Source organism: Centropristis striata, chromosome 6, assembly GCF_030273125.1.
Source record: "Centropristis striata isolate RG_2023a ecotype Rhode Island chromosome 6, C.striata_1.0, whole genome shotgun sequence".
NCBI classification, from domain to species: Eukaryota; Metazoa; Chordata; class Actinopteri; order Perciformes; family Serranidae; genus Centropristis; species Centropristis striata.
In genome coordinates, this window is record NC_081522.1 from 21,912,630 (window position 1) to 21,933,757 (window position 21,128).

At 37.8% G+C, this 21,128-nt stretch overlaps 1 protein-coding gene across 1 annotated transcript in view; it reads left to right on the plus strand.

Moving 5' to 3' along the window:
- Window positions 1-21,128, plus strand: part of tmtc2b (transmembrane O-mannosyltransferase targeting cadherins 2b) — a 161,219-nt gene that overhangs the window by 121,304 nt on the left and 18,787 nt on the right. The window contains exons 9-10 of the mRNA XM_059335609.1: window positions 14,444-14,525; window positions 18,621-18,735. Coding sequence (XP_059191592.1) covers window positions 14,444-14,525; window positions 18,621-18,735 — 197 coding nt within the window. The remainder of the gene's footprint in view (window positions 1-14,443; window positions 14,526-18,620; window positions 18,736-21,128) is intronic.

The window sequence follows — 21,128 nt, forward strand, 5'->3', positions numbered from 1 at the left end:
TTTTTTTAAGTCATTTTGTGTGTTCTTTTGGTCATTTTGTGTCTTTTTTTGTAATTTTGCGTCTTTTTATTTGGTCATTTTGTGTCTTTTTTTGTCATTTTGTGTCTTTTTTTAAGTCATTTTGTGTTTTTTTTTGGTCATTTTGTGTCTTTTTTAAGTCATTTTGCGTCTTTTTATTTGGTCATTTTGTGTCTTTTTTTTTGGTCATTTTGTGTCTTTTTTTTGTCATTTTGTGTCTTTTTTTAAGTCATTTTGTGTCTTTTTTTGGTCATTTTGTGTCTTTTTTTGTAATTTTGTTTCTTTTTTTGGTCATTTTGTTTCTTTTTTGGGTGATCTGAACTGTGCGTGTGAGATTCTGTTCAGTGAGCGGGGGTCGCGGACAACATGCATGTTAAATTTGGGGGTCGCGACTCAAAAAGGTTGAGAACTACTGCCTTAAAATACTGCTTGTTTCATCCTCCTTGTTCTACCCTCAAGGCAAGACATGTTACTTGTGAAAAAGAAATAACAAATTATTTATTTTTCAAATTAAAAGTTGAAATGACAGATATTCCTGCCGGTGGACATCCTCTCACTATCTTCTATCATTCTGATTCGTTGACTTGTTCTTTGTTCTGTACTTGTGCTCTCTCAGTCCTTTTCACTTTCCTTTTTATTACACTCTCTCTCGTCTCCCCTGGCTTTTCATCAGTTCTCTCCTGCTCTTTACTGACGGTCGTAATGTCCTTCTGAAGTCACTACAGTTAATCAATAGTGTGTGGGTGAGAGAGAGGGAGCAGATTGGAAGAGAGTGAGTATGAGAGAACAACAAGAGAAGGTTGTCAAGTTGTGTTTCTCCAGATACTCCTGTCTGTCATGGGAACAGGACTTCCCTTGATTAATAACTGTGCACTGGCTGCTCTTGTTCCATCCAGGGAACTTGTTACTGGGTCTTAAAAGTAGCTCAAAAAGCATTTGCAACCTTTGAACTAACGGTTCAATCAGGTTTGTTTGGTTTGTTGCTCTGCAAAAAAGAGAATTTAAATCTCTGTGGACTGTAGAGGAAAGAACTTAACATCTGCCCAGCATCTTCCAGGACACAGATAATGTCCTCTCAGGGTCACACAGCTGACCTGGGCTTCACTAAGCAAAGAAAATTCCATCTATCTGGAAAAGTCTCAGGGGCAGAAACAGATTCCAGAGTCGCAGACTTTATGAGGAGGTGGTCGGGTCATACAGTCATAGATATTTGGAGTAGAGTTGACTGAGAGGAGGGACTGTCAGGGGAGAAATTAAATAAACAAATTAGTAAAAAGAGTTGCACAGACGGTCAAAAGAAGGGTGGAGGCCTTCTCTTCAGCTGACACCCGTCTCTCCTACACTGCAAAAAAAAGAAAAGTTGGGTGAACTCAAAATTTCAAGGCAACAAACTTTGATTAAATTTTAAGTTGGACAATTCAACTAAATATTTTAAGTTTTGTTTTTAGGTTTGCTCAACTCTGAATTCAGATTTTTGTCAACTCAACTGTAAGTTGTACTAACTTATAATTTTACATTGTAATAACTTTTAATCCTTCTGCTAACTTCTGCAATGTGCTGAATTGGCACGATTGTAACGCTGCTATGAAATGTCAGCTAATGTTCTGCCACAATTTTGAGTTAGCATTGATACGCTAATGGCTACTCTTGTAGCTGTTACAAGCAGCGCCGCTAGCATCAGTTAGCCGCTAGCTTTCGCTAATGACCAAATTTCACTGCTTTCCGCATTTCACAACAAAGAAATAAGAGTTAGCAGAACTATTGTCCCTTGTTTTGAACCCCAACTTAAAGATATAAGTAACAACTCACCAACTTGTTTTTGAGCAGACAACTGGCTTCCTTTGTTGTGCTAACTTACATTATTGCCCTAAATGTCAATAATTTATATTTCCAAGTTTTACCAACTTAAATCACTGTTAGAGGCCAAAAAATACAAGTTGGCTTTTTTGCAGTGTACAGTCTGGGCCCTAATGAAAGGACGTCAGTGTATTTGATAGCCTGGAGCGGAGCGGTGGGATCTGGATCTCCACTGAAAGACGAGAGTCCTCCTGGTCCTGTCCGGTTTCATTTCCCTTATGGAAACAGTCTATTTCAAGTTATTATAATATAGTCTTGTGTGGAATGTATTTTCCTCACCTAAACTTGCTTATTTTTTCCACCAATGTGTCTGTTTTTGTATCAAAGCTTTTTACATTAAATCCTTTGGAAGGAATACTGTGACATTTTGGGAAATATGTGTCTGTTCTCCCGCCAAGAGCAAAATGAGAAAATTAATACTATATATATATATATGTACAGCAAATATGAAGCGACAGCCAGCAGCTGGTTAGCTGGCTATTCCATGGATATTTGTTCCTATTGGTTTTTTCCAAGTCACGTGACTTTCAAGGTCCCGAACAAAAAACATGGCGGACAGTTCTCTCATTTTTAGTGAAAAAAAATCAATATTTTGACTTAGTTTCTGCATAAAAATGGATTTTGATCACATTTTTAGCGAGAAATATATGTTTTATTTTCTAAATATTCACTCAGTGAATGTACATAATCACTTTGTATGTTGGAATAGCCAGGGGATATGACTGGCATTAACTTGCATTGTAGCGAAATCCGTGTCAGTTTCACAGAAATTTGAGTGATTCCGTGGCTATTCCACGGATTTTGAGTTAAGCGAAATCCGTGGCTATTTCACGGATTCCTGTGAGACCAGGTTGCCTTGATTGTTTCCCTTTTTCTGTAAGTCACTTTGGATTAAAGCGTCTGCTAAATGACTAAATGTAAATGATTGACAGATTTTTGTTCCATTGGACATGACCCAGCTAGTTGATCCCTCTTCTTTCCATTCTTTATGCTAAGCTAGGCTAATATCTTTCTGGTGGTAGCTTCATATTTACTCTACACACACGAGAGTGGTATCAATCTGTTTTATCTAATTCTCTACAACAAAGCAAAATGTCAAACTGTCCATTTAATCAGATAACCATGTTAATTCTTCCTCATGGATGTCATACATTAGTGGCTCAATAATGCCTTTATATGGTGTATCCTCTGTGAAGTAGTCTTGCGGTTGTTGATCATTGTGTGTCTAAATTAAATTGAGCTTCAGCCCCACACTAGATAGATTTTCCCATCCGCAGTCAGCCTGATGGTCAGCTTAAAGACTAGTTCGGCTGACACTACAGATAAAAGTCGCTTGTTAAGCTGACATGAATTCCACTCTGTACAAAAGCCACTGGACATCAAAAAACTCTCTGAAACCAAACGCTGTCAGTGAGGACAGTCAAACGGGGACAACACAATTCTTTAGAGGAGAAGGTTAAGACTTGCTGAAGTGGACTCAGGGAAGAAATCAGTGGGCCGTGAAGAGAAAACTCATTTTATTTAAGAAAGTGTTATTGATTTTGGAGGAAAGTAGAGCTCAAACCTGCAGGGATGAATCTCTGTAGATCTCTGACGATGATGGATGGTGGAGGAGGGTTGAGCCCCTGTGATTCTGTAAGTGCAAATAATGCCATCAAAAGAGAAAACTTAGCTGTTTGGAGAAGCTTACACTGTAAAAAAAAAAAAAAAAGATAAACAACAGCTACTCAATCAAATTGAGGCAACAGATTGCACACAATATTATTAATTAAATCTAACTACGTTACAAGTTGAGTTTAATTTTATTTTTATTTATTTATTTTTGTTCCTTTTATGAAGGTGGACAACAAAATGTGTACAGAGACACACTCTACACCTTCATGATTAGAAAGGAGCAGCAAGAAGAAAACATTTCTTATATTTGTCTGCCCCCTACTTGAACAATAAAAAAAAAGATGGTCTGACATCACATACAATTGATTTTCAGTAGCCTACACCAACAAAACTTTGATTATAACAAAACACTTAAAACAACAAAAACAAACAAAAACCCATACAAGTACATGTTATCATGTCAAAAACAAAAGACCAAAAAACAACTGATACTAAACAGTCAGTTAATAACAACTTAACAGGAAGTGCCTGTCAATAAAAAACGGACTAATTCTATTGTGTTGGATTCATTCAAAATTCTCTTGATTTAGAATTACATACACATAAAGATTATATTTAATGTGAACAAAATAAGTAGATTCTATCTCAAACATTTTTATATTAAAGTTACTTAAACAACTGCCTAAAAATCAAGGACGTATTTATATTTAATACATTTTATCAAATATGTTAAGTAAAATGAAATGACTACAGAATAATTTATTACAGTGTAGAGCAGACCAAAAAATGGCAAACATTAGCATTAGCACTAGAGCTAACAAGCACTTTTACTATTTAAGACAACAAATATAACCACTAATATGTATGACAGAATAAAATAAACTTTAACAAACCTTGTGTCCTGTCAGTCAGCCACTACAGAAGCCTTTTGATACTTCATATCAACTTTATATGAATTACTAAGCACTCGTTATTATTTACCGTTCGTTTTTTCATTTAACCGTTCCACCGGTTATTTCCTGTCACTACCTTTCAAAATAAAAGCACCCGTTTCACACTGGACGGCACCTTTTCAAAATAAAAGCATCACAACATTGTTAAACACCTTGAAAATGTACAAACATGAAAAACAAGCTATATAATACAAAAACACAAATAGGAAGCTTACTAAATGCCATTTACAGTTGTGTTTAAAATAAATGGAATAGTGATATAGTGATTGGAGTATTTACTACTTTTTACTGCTATATTTGATTTACTCCACATTAACAGTCTTATCATAACATGTATTCCTGTCAGTAGCAGATAATTTACTGTATTTTATAAAGCGATTAAATTAATATTAAGCAGAACTTAGTTCAGAGTTTTGGTCCGGCCCCCGCAACCTTCGTGGTATTGGTCATTCTTGGGAAAATTAATTGCCCACCCCTGGTGTAGAGCCTCTATATCTATGAGAAAAACATAAACGAAGAAGCAGAAAAGTGTTGGAAAGTTTCTACCGATTCATTTGAAGTTATGGTACATTTAATGTATTCTCTTTCTGCTGGAGCTACGGCCCCTGTGCCTGATGACAACAGCATTTAAGTGTGATCAAAACCAGCGCAGGAAGTTGACCTGCCCACCAGCCCCCGGCTTCTTTCATCCCCTACCTCCGCACTCCCTGCGGCACCACTGTGAGTGATGAAGACGCTTCGGATACTGTCAGGGGGGTTTTGAGGTTCAGATCCCTGCGGGGGAGGTGTAGAGACGGCGAGATAAGGCTCGGCAGCAGGGTCAGAGAAGGGTGAGAGGAGGGACGGTGCAGCTGAGCTGGTAGCTGAGGCGCACTGAGTTGCTGTGATTTGTGGATAAGAGGAGGACAAAATAGGGGAGGAAGGGAGAGTTAATAACCCCGATCAGTATCGCCCACTCCCCACCGCGCTGACCCCTCCACACCTCCGCTGACACTGCAGGGATCAGGATGTGATGCAGGTCAGAGATGGACACGGCCGCCCCGATGCTCGCAATATTGGATTCAGTCATCTACTTGTCATTTCCTTTTGCTAATACGATGCAGGCTTTATTCATAATCACCTCGGCGTCCACACAGCCGGAGCTACATCTGCTGTTTATCTGATGTTATCAGGAGATTTAAGGTGTGAGGCACGCACCAATAAACTCAGCATGTGTGTGTCAAAAGGCAGGATATTGTATCCACACAATGAGCCGACGAGAATGAGAAGTGGATATATTTAATGGAAAGTGTTGTTTGAAGGGTGGTTGGCATTTTGTTATTAACTTCCTGTTATTCTTTGTGTTTTCCACCCCCCTTCCCTGAGCAAGTGGCCTCAAGGTGCTTTCATTTCAACAAAGAGGGAACACTGTCATTTCAGGAAATGTGCAAAGGGAGTGACAGCAAACAAGCTGGCTGTGGGTTCTATTGATTCTCGTCTTCATGAATTCAACTTCATGCCCTCCATTAGCACTCATGTCACATACAGGAGTTATTATTTTTGCTAGTATATAGGTTCCAGTATGGAAAAATGGAAAATGCTGTCTGCACACAAACAACTACGAATGCAATTCCATTGTTAATGTTTGCCACTTAACTAGGCTGCTTATATCAGTAGTTCTTAACTTTTTTGAGTCGCGACCCCCAATTTAACATGCATGTTGTCCGCGACCCCTGCTCACTGAACAGAATCTCACACACACAGTTCAGATCACCCAAAAAAGAAACAAAATGACCAAAAAAAGGAAACAAAATGAACAAAAAAAGAAACAAAATTACCCAAAAAGAAACAAAATTACAAAAAAAACACAAAATGACTAAAAAAAAAGACACAAAATGACCAGAAAAGGAAACAAAATGACCAAAAAAGACACAAAATGATAAAAAAAAAAAGACACAAAATGACCAAAAAAGACACAAAATGTCCAAAAAAAGACATTAAATGACCAAAAAGACTTAAACACATGAACACTTTAACACACACACACAACACAGTGGAGACACAGTGGGGTCCCGACCCCAAGGCTGAGAATAGCTGGCTTATATGACCCCTCACAACACAACACCAATCTCATGAGTCCATATGAGACAGGATGAGAGCTAAAATGAGCTAAAATGGCAAATCGCTGCCTTTATAAATCCCAAGTGTTTGGTCAAAATCGCTGTAATCTGTGTTTACTATTAGCTAGCATGTTAGGTTTGGGTACTCAATGCCTTTAAGGTATTAACCAAATGAACCAAGCAGTATCAAAACTTCTGCAGAAACAATACCTGCATACAATGACTTTTTGTATGTTTTGCAGCCAATCACCGCAGCCTTTATTTGATTTATAGGGACAAGGGATTTGCCCACTTCTGCAGCATCTACAACGTACGCAGTCTGTGTTGTGGTGGATTCAAACGGCGTATTTGACAGAGTCGGCGCTTCAGTGTGCCAAGATGCCACCAAAATGTTAAAAAGTACGGCTACACTTCATGCCTGTGGTGTCTGGTAGAAATAAATACAGTGGTGGTGCCTTTTTATGCTACTGAATGCTTCCATCCACATGATGGGTGTCGACCACCAACTGAACCTGACATGATCCAAGATCCTGAAGCTACTGCTACAATTCATCTTTTCTTTAATACTCACAAATAAGTGTGTAACACTTAATGATGCACAGCAGCAGAAGGAAACTGACGTGTTTCAGCTCTAGGCTTTTCCTCAGCGTTTGCCAAGCATGTGCAACATATCGGCTACACTGTTTTTCCTTTTTCCCCCTGCGTAATGCATATCTTGTTGCAACACATGACACTCATTGTATGGACACAAAAGATTGGCACAGTTCAGATAAATTCTTTTTGACAATAACGAAACTTGATACTGATCAAAGCTGAAAGCTTTACACAGCAAAGGTTGAGTCACACAAACCTTTTCTAGAGAAGAAATGTTGAATATAGAGAAACATGATCATGTCCTGAGCAGCGGTGGTCATACCTTGGATCAGCTATTCTCAACCTTGGGGTCGGGGCCCCAATTGGGGTCGCGAGATGATTTCTGGGGGTCGCCAAATTATTTTGGAAGTCAGCTCTGTCTCCACTGTGTTAAAGTGTTAATGTGTTAATGTGTTTTTGGTCACTTAATGTCTTTTTTTGGTCATTTTGTGCATTTTTTTGGTCATTTTGTGTCTTTTTTTGATCATTTTCTGTCTTTTTTTATCATTTTGTGGTCAATTTGTGTCTTTTTTGGTCATTTTGTTTCCTTTTTTGGTCATTTTCTGTCTTTTTTTTTTATCATTTTGTGGTCAATTTGTGTCTTTTTTTTGGTCATTTTGTTTATTTTTTTTGGTCATTTTGTGTCTTTTTTGGTCATTTTGTTTCCTTTTTTTTGGTCATTTTGTTTCCTTTTTTTTGGTCATTTTGTTTCTTTTTCGGGTGATCCGAACTGTGCATGTGAGATTCTGTTCAGTGAGCGGGGGTCGCGGACAACATGCATTTTAAATTGGGGGTCGCGACTCAAAAAGGTTGAGAACTACTGCCTTGGATGATAAGTGGTGGAGTTGTCAACTTACATTGGGTTGGAAGCTCTCCCATGATCGACTTTCCAGAGAAAAGCGATAACAATGGTTGGGTTTCTTCAATATTCACAGAGACATGCAGGTGAGCCAATGAGTTATAATCCAGAAATTTGAATATGAAAGAAAACGCAGTTGGCTGTTTATGAGGCTTCAACAGTGAAGTAATATAACAAGTAGTGTAACAAATTGCCTCTCTGGGGATTAATATGAATTGTAATAACATTTCTTTTTAGGACCAGTAATGAGAAATGAGCAACTTGTTACTCCTCACTGCCATATTTTGCTCTGGCACGGTATCCATTAATATACTTAGACGTGTCATAATATAAATCCTCCATCATCTCACAACTGCAACTCATTTCAATGTGTGAAAGCTTAATTCGGAGGTTTAAAAAACAGACGTAGGCCCCTGTTATTATAAAACCAGCTGGCTCTCAAACATACACATTCCTACATCTGTGAATATGAGTGTAAAAATACACAGAGAGGATGCTTTTCAGACTGGAACTGTGATCGCTACTTGGACACCATCAAGTATATTAAACATATACTTAGCACAGGCTTGATTTTCCGCAGCATCAAGGGGAAACCCTACTCAGATATTTACATTAGAAAATTATGTATTTATTGAATCTACAGCTCACTGAAAATGTATATGCTTGGCTAAGTATATGTCATTAATGCTACACTGTACTGATTGGATTTGAGCCCATTCTTCTATTTGACTAAACTGAGCCAATTTGCTGTATTTCACACTGGATTCATATACATTATTTTTTCTGGCTTATGCAATCTTTATTTAATCCTCCTTCTGTCCCGATTTAAACTATCTATGCTGCATAATCTAGCAGGGGTGCTGAAAGTTTTGATGACAGTTTCAATTTAGGGAGCCAGCATATAACTGAGGGCCAAGCAGAAAAAGTGGAGTCGTGTGTTGTCCACTTAAATTGATCACTTTTCATGCAACCACTAGATTAATCCAAGTAGTCATTCCTAATGTAGGGGTATCTGGTTCAGATACACATTGCCTCCATTAGGGGTACCAAAATATTTAGAGGTAAAAGCTAATTTAGGTCAATTTTGCTATCGGAAATTGACTAAATTAATATTTAATACTTTAAATGAATTAAAGTTACTCGATGGGGCACCACCTATTCACTTAGGAATAGGAAAAGATAGCAAATCATAGTTAATCAGTCTCATAAAGTTAACAAATTATCAATTTGGAACATTGATTATTAATTATGAATATAATTATAATCGAATTACCTTATTAATATTTAGTAACTGTTGAAGGAATTTTGAGTTCTTTTCCATAGCAGAGGTTAGCAAATCATTCATTCATGTGCAACATTAAAGGGAGAAGCATATTAATCCAAAAACATATTTATTCTAAATAAAGCAAAGCAAACAGAACACACAATAACTAATCTAAAAGACTATTTACAGTGGAAATGTGGTTGAGAAAGAATGTGTAACAAAATGGCGGCCGAAAGGCGGTCATTTAAATAAATCAAAATGGCGGAAGCCCTTTTGTTCTTGAAGAACAATAGACCATGCGGTCTTGAAGGTCTATGTGTTGTAGGAAGCCAGATTAAAGGTATATTTCATGTGGATTAGTGTGTGAGCAAATCAAATGAGTCATAGTTAAATTACACGTACAACTTGAGATATGTAGAGCAACATTAATCATACAACTTCAAATGATCTAACTATACAAAAATATCCTATATACATATATATACTATAGAAGAATCTGGTTCCTGGTTGGGTTTTGGTGGTTGTAGCATTGTTTGCTGTTGGCTCCAGAAGCTTGGTGAGGGTCTCTGTGATTATGTCCAGGATAGATCACAGGCAGGAAACTTAGAAGCGTCGTGGTGGGCCCACTTGGTTTGGGGCCTCACCGGCCTTCCCTTAGAGCTGGAGACAGAGGGAAGGTGTCTGATCTTCCTCCTGGAAGATCAGACCAGGACAGCAGGCATGCTGTTCCTCAGGGAGTTGAGAAGAGAAGAGCGGGAAGGGGTGGCTGCAGGACACTTTTGTGTCTCAACCTGGAAGTTGTATTTCCTGTTGGTATCAGCCAATGAGACGCCTTTAGGTATCTCCAGATACCTGTGGGGGTGGGGGTCGTTTGTCTTTGTTTGGAGGGGGACAAAGAACGACCTCCATCTTGAAGTAGTTGAGTTGAGTAGCTGTTGAAAATGCTCACTGCATTCAGTCTTTTATCCAAATGAAACTTGTGGAATAGCTGTGAGCCCTACACTAACTTGATAGATGCTTGTTAGGAGGGTGCAGTTCAACGCACACATTGTGTAGTCTATTAAATATAAGCTATTAAAAGTGAAAGTATTGAATTTTAACCCTCTATGGTACGCATTATGATGCCAGTTAGGAGAAGAATGTTTGGAGTGTTTTGGGGTTTTTTTTGGTCTAAAAATAGACAAAATAAACATAACCTGAAGAAATGTTATAATTCTTTTTTTTTTTTTTTTTGAAGTTTTTGGGGTTTGTTGCCCATAGGCAATATTTTACCATAAAGTGAAAAAGAAAGTTTTTAAAATTAATTTTAACATAATTTATTTGATAAACATGTGTAAAAGATTCAGTAGCTTCAACAGGATACAATACAAAACATTTTAAATTTAAATACATTATAAAAGGAACTTTTTTAACCGGTTTCTTGTCTGAATGTTGCCTGTAGGAAACATTGTACCATTGAACCAACGACCCATTGAAATGAATGTCTTGAACAGAGTGTATGAAACTATCAAAAATGAAGGTTTACTCACCTATTAGTAGGATTTTTTTTTCCAGATGGAAAAGGGCCAGGAAATGATGTTTTGAGTGATTTTTTGTGGCGCAAAATGGCAAAGTTGTTTACTTGGGAAAAGTCTGCAAAAAATGGTTTCAATATGGCCTCCAGGAGGTCATGTGACAAATTAAAGGTTCCCTATACTCTTTCCTCTTTTTTTAAAGTATTGCATAACTCAAAAAGCGGCATTGTAGAAATTTGACAGGCCAGAAATAGGTATGTTGCCTGAGGGCAACGCCGTACCATAGAGGGTTCAAATCAAAATATAATCCATAGATTCTATGTCACATTTGAGGGCCGTACAAAATGTGTTGCCATTGGCACTTATGCAAATATGATCTAAAGTGCATGGCGCAATTGCATTAAAGGCATGTCCAACTCCACTTTTGCTTGTAAAACGGCACATAATCTGAGCACAAAGTAAGCCACAAGAGCATATGAATTGTACTGTTCTCCCTGTGCGTTGAGTACTTCTTGTACGTTATCACAGTTCAACAGTCAGCCAAACTCAGGTATGACACTACACTTGAGCCAGGATTGGAGCGTCTTGCTCCCTTTATTTCCTTTCTAATATGGTGAAATACCACGAGTGAAACTGCAAAAGAAAATAATACAAAACTCAGTTTCCTTTACAGCATGTTCCCAATAAACAATGTTGAATTATACTATTGAAATATAGCACAAGAACTGCGCACCAAAAATAGCCATTCACATTAACAATAGGCTAATATACTATCATTGCTAGCGTACAATGTGGATACACACTTAAATTAGCTCATTAAATTAACTTCTTGCATGACTTATCAGTCAACAAACATATGTTGTCACACTAAACTTATTGTCATGTACTCATAATCATTCATATAAACTGCTGCTTTATGAACTTACAGCCATTGCTTTCGTGAGCATAAGAAGAGAAGATTCAGAGAGTGACTGTCCGTCTTTCTTACTGCTGGCTGCTAACGTCGCCACTAATGTAAACACTACGGAGCCTCTGATCACGCTTCAAAATAAAAGTTGCACTTTCAAAATAAAGGTCCAGTTCTCTTTAGAACTATAACAACTGAGTGAGTGTCTTTCATGTACATTCCTACCACAATATTAATGTAATTCAAATAATGCAAACATTATGCAAAAGTATCTTAAACTATGAAAACAACTCTGAGGGCAGAACATGAATTGTATTGTATTATCTCCAAAAATGTGGCCTTTAAATCGCAGAAAATTACTGCGCCACTGACTTTGGACCAGGTTTTTGTTGGTCAGTGGTGCACCTGATCAAACCTCATTTTAAGACCATTAGTCAGGCAGCTTAGGACCAGATTTAAGAAGAAAGGGGACACATCGGACAAAAGCACCACATTTTTTCCACGTGCTCTCCATCACCATAAGTTTCCATTTTTGGTAGGAGCCACTTCATCAAGATTGCAAATCGGAGATGGCACCCATAAAAAGTCTATGAGAACCAACATGTCTTCCAAGCCACTTCGAAGGTCAATTTTAGTGTCAAAATCTACATTTACTGGGTCAAAGAATCATTTAAAGCTATTGAGAACATCACAAGGTGATTTTTTGATCATTTGATCTTTTATTATTTATTACATTTACAACTACAAAGATCTTTGCAATTCCAGTGTACCTTCTTGCCTGAGCACCTTGCACCACAGCCACTTGCACATTTTGTGCATTTTATCAATTTTTCAAAATACATGCACTTTATATGACCTATTTTAATAATCATCTAGTGATATTCTCAATAGCTTTAAATGATTCTTTGCCCCAGTAAATGTATATTTTGACACCAAGATTGACCTTCGAAGTGGTTTGGAAGATATATTGGTTCTCATAGATTTTATATGGCTGCCATCTCCGATCTGCAATCTTGATGAAGTGGCTCCTACCAAAAATTGAAACTTATGGTGACAGAGACCATGTGGAAAAAATTTGGTGCTTTTGTCCGGCGTGTCCCCTTTATTTAGATAAGCCACCTGACTACATGGGGCAAGCAAATTAACACAAGAACAAGTTGCTTTTTAGACGACGTTGGGTGCTGGGAGTGAAAATTACAACTGCATCTGCCTGAAACTAGCAATAACAGTTCTGCTGTGCTCTGCACCGCTTTGTGCCTGGTGCAAGCTAGGGCCCTCTATGTTTTCTGATGATTTAGTCCTTTATAGACTTGGAATACGTCCACTTTTACAATGTTTTATTCATGCAAAGGGAGTATCTTGTAGAGAAATACACACTAATGGTTGCATTGTTAATGCTAAAACATCAGCTTTTATAGATGAGTGCACATTGTTAATTGTTTATCAGATGGCATCTGGTGCCCAACTGAGAGCAGGGATGTGTCAAAGTCCCAGCTGGCATCACTATTGGCCAGCTGCTCTGTTCTGTTTGAGCTGTGATTGGTTACGTGTCACAGTCTGAAGGACCTGACGGAGCTCTGGGGTCCTCGGGGCTTTAGTGATGCTTCGTCTCATCATGCTATGCTCACCCTTCCAGTATGAATTCTTCAATCTCTCTAAAGGCTGAAACAACACAGATAGGAACCCCTGTGTGTGTGTGTGTGTGTTTTCTTGTAATTCCTACGTAGTGGGGACCAGAACATGTTTTTAACCAACAGAGTGAGGACATTTTTGCAAAGTGAGGACATTCCTCTCTTCTTTAAAGGCTTTTTTGAGATATCAGACATTTGTTTTAAGGGTTAAAGGTTACATGATAATGATAATTAACTGAACCTGTATTGTGTGGTTACAAAACTAACTAAAATTATAGTAAAAATGTCCTTAATTTTCATCTTTGTCAACTTTTTTCATACTTAATGAAGATGGATAAGACAAAGGAAATAAAGGCCAAATTTACTGTGACCTCTTTTAATCTCCCACCCAACAAATAACCCATTACAAAAAACTAAAACTAATAAAAACTAAACTGAAACTAAAGCATTTCAAAAAATAAAAAATAAACTAAAACTAGCAAACTCAGTCTAAAAACTAACTGAATTTGAAAACAAAAATTCATAACAAAATTAAAACTTAAACTAATGAAAAATCCAAAACTATTATAACCTTGCTAGTGTGTGTGTGTGTGTGTGTGTGTGTGTGTGTGTGTGTGTGTGTGTGTGTGTGTGTGTGTGAGCCTGATATATATATGATCACCTTACTGTTTCTGTCTCTTTCCTCTTCTCTCATTTCCACCCTCTCGCTTCATTTCCATCCACTGCTTTCTGTCTTGTTTCATAGCAGTCAGGCCACACACACTGGCAATCTGTGGTTATGCTCTGGAAGTGTTATATGCACAGATAAAAGTGTGTAATGAATGAGCCTTTGCCCTGCTTGGTTTGCCGTGCCAAGCATGACATTGTGTACTTTGACAGGACGACACATGAGCTTGAAAGAAAAACACTCGCGGTCCATGTGCTTCATGTCTATTTATTAAGATTTATTGTTAAAGTGGGGCTGCGGTTTGGAGGGGGACATTAGGTATACACAAAGGTATTTTGGCCGTTGAGCTGAGTGTGGTATTTTTATAATGACTAGTTTTGAGGAGCAGTTGAAACAATAATGACACTGTTTAATCCGTCTCTCTCAGGGGCAGAAAACAGAAGCGGAGAGGTACTTCCTGAAGGCCATCCAGCTCGATCCCACAAAAGGAAACTGCTACATGCATTATGGTAAGCATGGGGTTTTTTTGTACTTTATTAAATTTGACGTATCCTGCCTTTATTGTTACATCCTCAAATATTTTATTTGTGAATTTAATACATGCACGCTGCACTGGTGTGCACAAAGGCAGGAACTTCCACACCTCTGCAGGTTGTTCAGACAGCAGTGTTCGCTGACCCTTTGGCCATGTTTTCCTTTTATCCACCACAGTGTCAGTCTGTACGTGGTTAGTGCAGTGTTGTATCAAGAGAGGATGATTTCCTCACATTGTTCTCTTTCATTTGGATGAAAAGTGGAACGTGACAACTTCAGCATCTCTCTTACATTATTCTTTTTAATTATTTTTATTAACGGAGAAACAAAGAAAAGAACAGTGGATTACTTATTAGGAGCCACAATATGAAAACAAAACACCAAAACACAACTCTAGACAACAAAGACTCAAACATATTTACAAATTAGACAATGTACACACAAATAACATACAAAGAATAATATAAAGAATAACCACAACAAAAATGAAAACAACGATACACCAGTACAAAGCCACACAGCGAAAACAGACAAACGACCAAAAAAACCCCATAAATTTAGCCCAAACAAAAATATAGAGAGACTGGTAATATACACAGATTCCAGGATAACCACAGCAATAGCTTTAGACCAATTGATTATGGTTTCAGGTCTAACATTATTAATCCTGGCTGTTGACCTCTCAAGAAGACAGACATCAAAAAACAATAAAAGCCAGGTTCTCTTGAAATTCGTGACAGGTTCAAACCAGTTCTTTATAATGGTTTTCTTGGTAGCCGTAGAAGCTGCTAAAATTATTATTTTCTGCTGATATGAAACTAAAATGTTGGGATTAGATCCCATAAGATATAGAATAGGACATAAGGGAAAAACTTTATCTATAATAGTGTTAGTAATATAATTTATATATTTTATATAATTATATATTTTCCTCTCTTACATTATTTTCATGTGACTCACACGTGGCAGCGTTACCTCTTAGATCGAATTACTGTCATAGTAAGACTGAGTTTAAATAAGCTGACAACTTAATTACTTCCTTCCTGTTAAAGCCTTTAAAGCTCGTCCGTCTGGAACGGCATTTTATGATGAACTGATGTGTCAGCTCGTTGTCATTGCACCAGCTTGCAAGTGACATTTAAAGTGATCGATATATCAGGTTAATGGTGGATTTTTTTGTCCAAAGTCCTATATGTCTTAGTTGTCACATTTAAAGGTTAAGAACTCTGTTTCACATGATATGAACAGTATTGATCTGATATGAATGCAGCTGATAAAAGATTGATGGTGGAGTGTCTCCATCATGCAAACTCTGACTTCCTATTGGCACTACACCATCAATTTTACAGTACTTCATACTCAGGGCTGGATTCTAGTAGTTTACGGATTTGTATGTTAACAGTTTAGCACAGAAGCAAACAAACAAAATGGTGTTTGGTCCTGCTGGATATTTATAAACATCTCTACCACCTATTCATGCAGTGATTTAAATGTTCTAAAGAAAAATGTTTTAATCATCAAAAACTGATGCTTCTTGTGACAACTGATCAACAGCTGTACTCGTTACATTGCAAAGGCCTTTCTGGCATTCAGCTAAGCTAAAAGCCACATTTTGACTTAATTCAATTCAATTCAACTTTATTTATAGAGCGCATTTCATGCACAAGGCACACTCAATGTGCTTCACAATGTATATACATAATTACAGTTAAAAAAACAAAACAAAACATAGAAAAACAAACAAACAATAAAAAAAATAAAAAACATCTATTACAAATGAATTGAAGAGTGCAGGTAGACAAGCTATGCCATATTCACCACATATACAGTACAGGCCAAAAGTTTGGACACACCTTCTCATTCAATGTGTTTCCTTTATTTTCATGACTATTTACATTGTAGATTCATCAAAACTATTAATGAACACATGTGGAATTATGTACTTAACAAAAAAGTGTGAAATAACTGAAAACATGTCTTATATTCTAGTAAGCAAAGTGTGGTTACTTTGAGGAATCTAAAATACAAGACATGTTTTCAGTTATTTCACACTTTTTTGTTAAGTACATAATTCCATATGTGTTCATTCATATTATATATATATTAATTTGAAGCCTTCAGTGAGAATCTACAATGTAATTGTCATGAAAATAAAGAAAACGCATTGAATGAGAAGGTGTGTGTCCAAACTTTTGGCCTGTACTGTACACTTACTTACTCACACATGTGCACCCACTCCCACAACCACACATGCACACACACAGTTCAACCGAATGCTGTTGAGAAAAGATAGGTTTTTAATCTGTTTTTAAAAATGGCTACTTATGCACACTGTACATCATGGGACGATGTCCCAGATACTTCAGAAAACCAAAGCTGACATGTTTAGATGGATAATATCAGGTGCACACAACTCATCTGGATGACTGCCAGTACTGATAAAGCAAAACCCAAAATAAGCTGATTTCACTGTGACTTAATTGCAATGAATGGATCAAAAATCAAAAGTATGCCGAAATAGCCACAACGTGATGCAGATGTGTAAAAAGTCTTGTTTTATGAATGGAATTTGAATGGATCACAGCTATGCTATGCAGGAGAAACTCAAAGGCTGTCAGGAATCTCTTTTGTAGTTTGTAGTTGATTATTTTTGAAAGTTACTGAATACAAATGACCAGAAAAACCCCAAAGCTTAAGGTTTCCCACTGTCTTGGAACAAGTTCAGGACTGGATCTTCCAATATTCACCGAAGCTACGTTGTGAAGAATTAAGAATCAAGAATTACACTATCAAAGTCTGTATATGAATCTTATCTTTGTATAATATTTAACGACGCAGGGGCTGTCTTTCTTTACTACTCATAAATGTGCTTTGATATACACTACTGGTCAAAAGTTTTTACACCACAATTTTTCAATTTTTTATTGAAATTCAAGCAGTTCAAGTCCAATGAACAGCTAGAAAGGGTACAAAGGAAAGTGGTGAACTGCCAGAGGTAAATAAAAAAAAGGTAAGGTTAACCAAAACTGAGAAAGAATGTACATTTCAGAATTATACAAAAAGGCCTTTTTCAGGGAACAAGAAATGGGTTAAAAACTTAAAGCAGTTCTGCAAAAATGGAGGTTGATCAAGCCTTGAAAGTTGCTAAGTTGCTACCAATTCCTACAGGTGTCCCAACTTTTCTTGATCACTTACAACCTACAAGTGTTACACATTTAAGGGAACTTCTGCAACAGAGTTGGGAAGAACTTTCTGAAGAATATTTGATTTCCATTGAGTGTGATCAGCTGTTCTATCTGTTAAGGTGCTACTTCAATGAGTCAAAAGTTTAGAATACATTTTCCTTTCGAAATTGATTCTACGATTTACTTTTTTAACTTAAATTGTTTATTTGTTATATGCATTAATTTCAGAGTACACTGAGACATTAAACTGCATCATTTTCAATAAAATTCTGGAAAAGTTGGAGTGTTCTAAATCTTTTGACCAGTAGTGTATCATAAACCCCCTATAACTGCAGAGGTGTTTGTAACCTAGAGCTATTTTACACTCTGAAGTCTCACTTTTCATCGTCCTCTCACCTCAGGCCTGGACTCACAGCTTCAGTTTCATCCACATTTATTAAGGAAAACATGCTCAGGTTCACTCGGTGGTTTAGCATCCTGGTACAGTAGTGGGGCTAAACCAAAGTCAACAGAGTATTCTTTCCTCTCTAAACCTGGCCCTTATCAAGTGGCCCACCGTCGGCTCACGGCCTTGTCAGGGGTCCATAATCTCATCTCACAGAGGTCGCCTGCAAACAGACACAAACCTTCTGCAAGAAACATTTTCATCTTAAAGAAACACATGAATCAAGGTTGGCTAGTCTGAACAAATGGGTCTGAGAGATGGCCAAAGAGTGATGGTATGTTGCAGTCATATCTAGAGTTTCAGCATATTATTTCAGGGGCAGACCAGGCTGTCCCTCTTCCAGAGCCAAAGGCAACACTTGCAGACTGTGTATCCCTCTGTGCCTCTGTGGGGATCCCTCAGCGTTTTAACAGCGCCGCTGTTCTCTTCTGCCCTACCAGGTCAGTTTTTGTTGGAAGAGTCGCGGCTGCTGGAAGCGGCAGAGATGGCGGAGAAAGCTGCACGCCTCGACAGCGGCGAGTTTGATGTGGTCTTCAGTGCAGCCCACATGCTCAGGTGAGTGAGCTGCTCTCCAACCTTTGGAACAATTTACCTTTGCACATCAGGCAGGCCTCCTCACTGTCCGCTTTTAACCCATTGAAGCCTGGAAAGCGTTTACGTCGTTTTGTAGTATTTGTATTAGCTCTCAAATACTTTTTGAATTTCATTTCTATCTGCTAAAGAGGCTGAAAAATCTATTATTTAGTAGGAAGCGTTGACACTTCTGTTGAATTTCCAGAAAAACTTCAGGTTTTAGGGGCTTATTTTAAAATCGGCCAGAGGTTTTACAGGAAGTTTTAGGCGTCAATGGGTTAAAAGGAATCTTAAAACCCGTTTTTATTCACTGGCTTTTAACTCAACATGAGCCTTTGCTCTGTTTTATTTTTGTTTTTATTTGTTCTTTGTGGCTTTTTAAAGTTAAGATGAATTTTAAAATTGAGATTAATTTTAAAACCCACTTTTATTTACTGTTTTTTTGTTTTACCCAGCATGAGACTCGCTTTGTTTTAGTTGTTTTTGCTTGTTCTTTGTTTTTATTGTTTTTATTGTTGGTCTGTCCTGCCATGTACAGCACTTTGTATCAGCTAACGCTGTCTTAACCTCCTGTGATCCTGCGTCCTCATATGTGGACATTTCATTTGAGGTTTTCTGGACCTTAAACTTAATTCTGCCTAACTATAACATGTTGTCCTCAGTAATACAAACTCTAGAAAAAGCACAATACATCAATCAGAGTAGAAATCAGATGGCAGCATCTTGGTAAAGTCAATCAACAGCTTATCCCCAGACAAAAGTGGACCAGGTACAAAAGATGATCAGATTTTATCTGTGCAAGTTTGACTATTTTTAGCAATAGCAAACAAGCTACGACGCTGCCAATCAGGAAGTACTAATTTGAGAACGAATAGACTTTTACTATCGTTCTTCCAAAGCAAGGGTGTAAATGTAAGGAAATAAAAAGTTTTATATACTGGTGAATTAATTGTGTTATACAGTAAAATTAACCCATTATTTTTTTTCAATAACTACTTCCTGTTCAAAGACAATGCTTAGTTTTTGTACTAATCAGATCCTACAAATCCTAAATATTTAGGAGAAATTAACAATACATACCAAACAAAAGCTTGGGTCTCAGGAGGTTAAAGGGCTCTATAAATAAAGTTGATTTGATTTGATTTGAGTGATTGGAAAGATTCTCTTTTTGATGATTTCCATAGCCCCAGCACATGCAGAGAGACGCTGTATGTGTTTCATTCTCTGTCGATGGGATGGGTGGGCAACAGTTTTCCATTGCTAAGTTGAAAGGAGGCTGTGTATGTATGAGAGAGGGAGGTCTACTGTCTGCACGGTTTATCCAGGGGCTTACACTACTCCTCAGCCAGTGTGATTTACTTGGCTGTACTTTGTAATCCTCTTTTCCCGCTGCACTGCCAGCCCGAGAGCTGCCGGTTTGTCTTTGCGTGCTGTGCAGCTATGCATCTTCATATGCTGTCTATATTCCTCTCTCTACCACTCTGTCTCACTCTCTCTCTGCTGGCCTCGGCTCATACTTGAAGTCTGCTTCAAAATTAGTCCAAGGTTCAGCTGATGAGCCTGAGCGGCAAAGCTTTAGCAGCCCACAAGCTGTTGTGTTTCTGAACACAAGCCATAAGTGGGAATGTGTAAATACAGTCATGTGCCAACTTACAGTATGCTGCCCCACTGACTGAATAAACCTACAAACTGATACAGGATGACCCAGTGGCCCATGCTGTGTCATTTAATGTCTTTTTTGGACATTTTGTGTAGGCCTGGGACGATAACAAATTTTGCTGGACGATATATTGTCCCACAAATTATTGCCGATAAACGATATTATTGTCAACATGATAATATATCATAATAATGCACACCCTTTCAAATACAATACACTTTTATTTCTCAGTGTTTTTTACCATTGTAATTGTAATTTTAAGAACGTTTAAATATCCTAAATAAATAAAACAAACATTTTTTTTTTTTTTTTTTTTTTAAAGGGCAGCATTTATTTTTGCGATGTAGCAAACTCCACTTTCTGTGAGCGCACATCGTTTATATTTACTTTGTCGACCAGTGTTGACTGTCGGGACGAAGGCTCTGCAGCTCCAGGTGCAGTTTTTTTCCCCAGCTGGGAAAACTGGGTCGGGTGGTTCTGCTTTAGATGGGCATGCAAGTTTGTTGTGGTGGCTTTTTTTGTTGCCACCACTTTTCAACAAATTCGGCATACAGGCTCGTCCGTGTGTTGATGGGCTCACCTTTTTCATTCGGTTTGAAACCGACATATTCCCACACCGGGGCTGTGGCATTTGGCTTTGCAATCATCTTTTTTCCTCGCGCTGCTCTGCACGAGGCTCACCTGCTGCACTCTGTGTGTAGCCAATGCTAGCGGC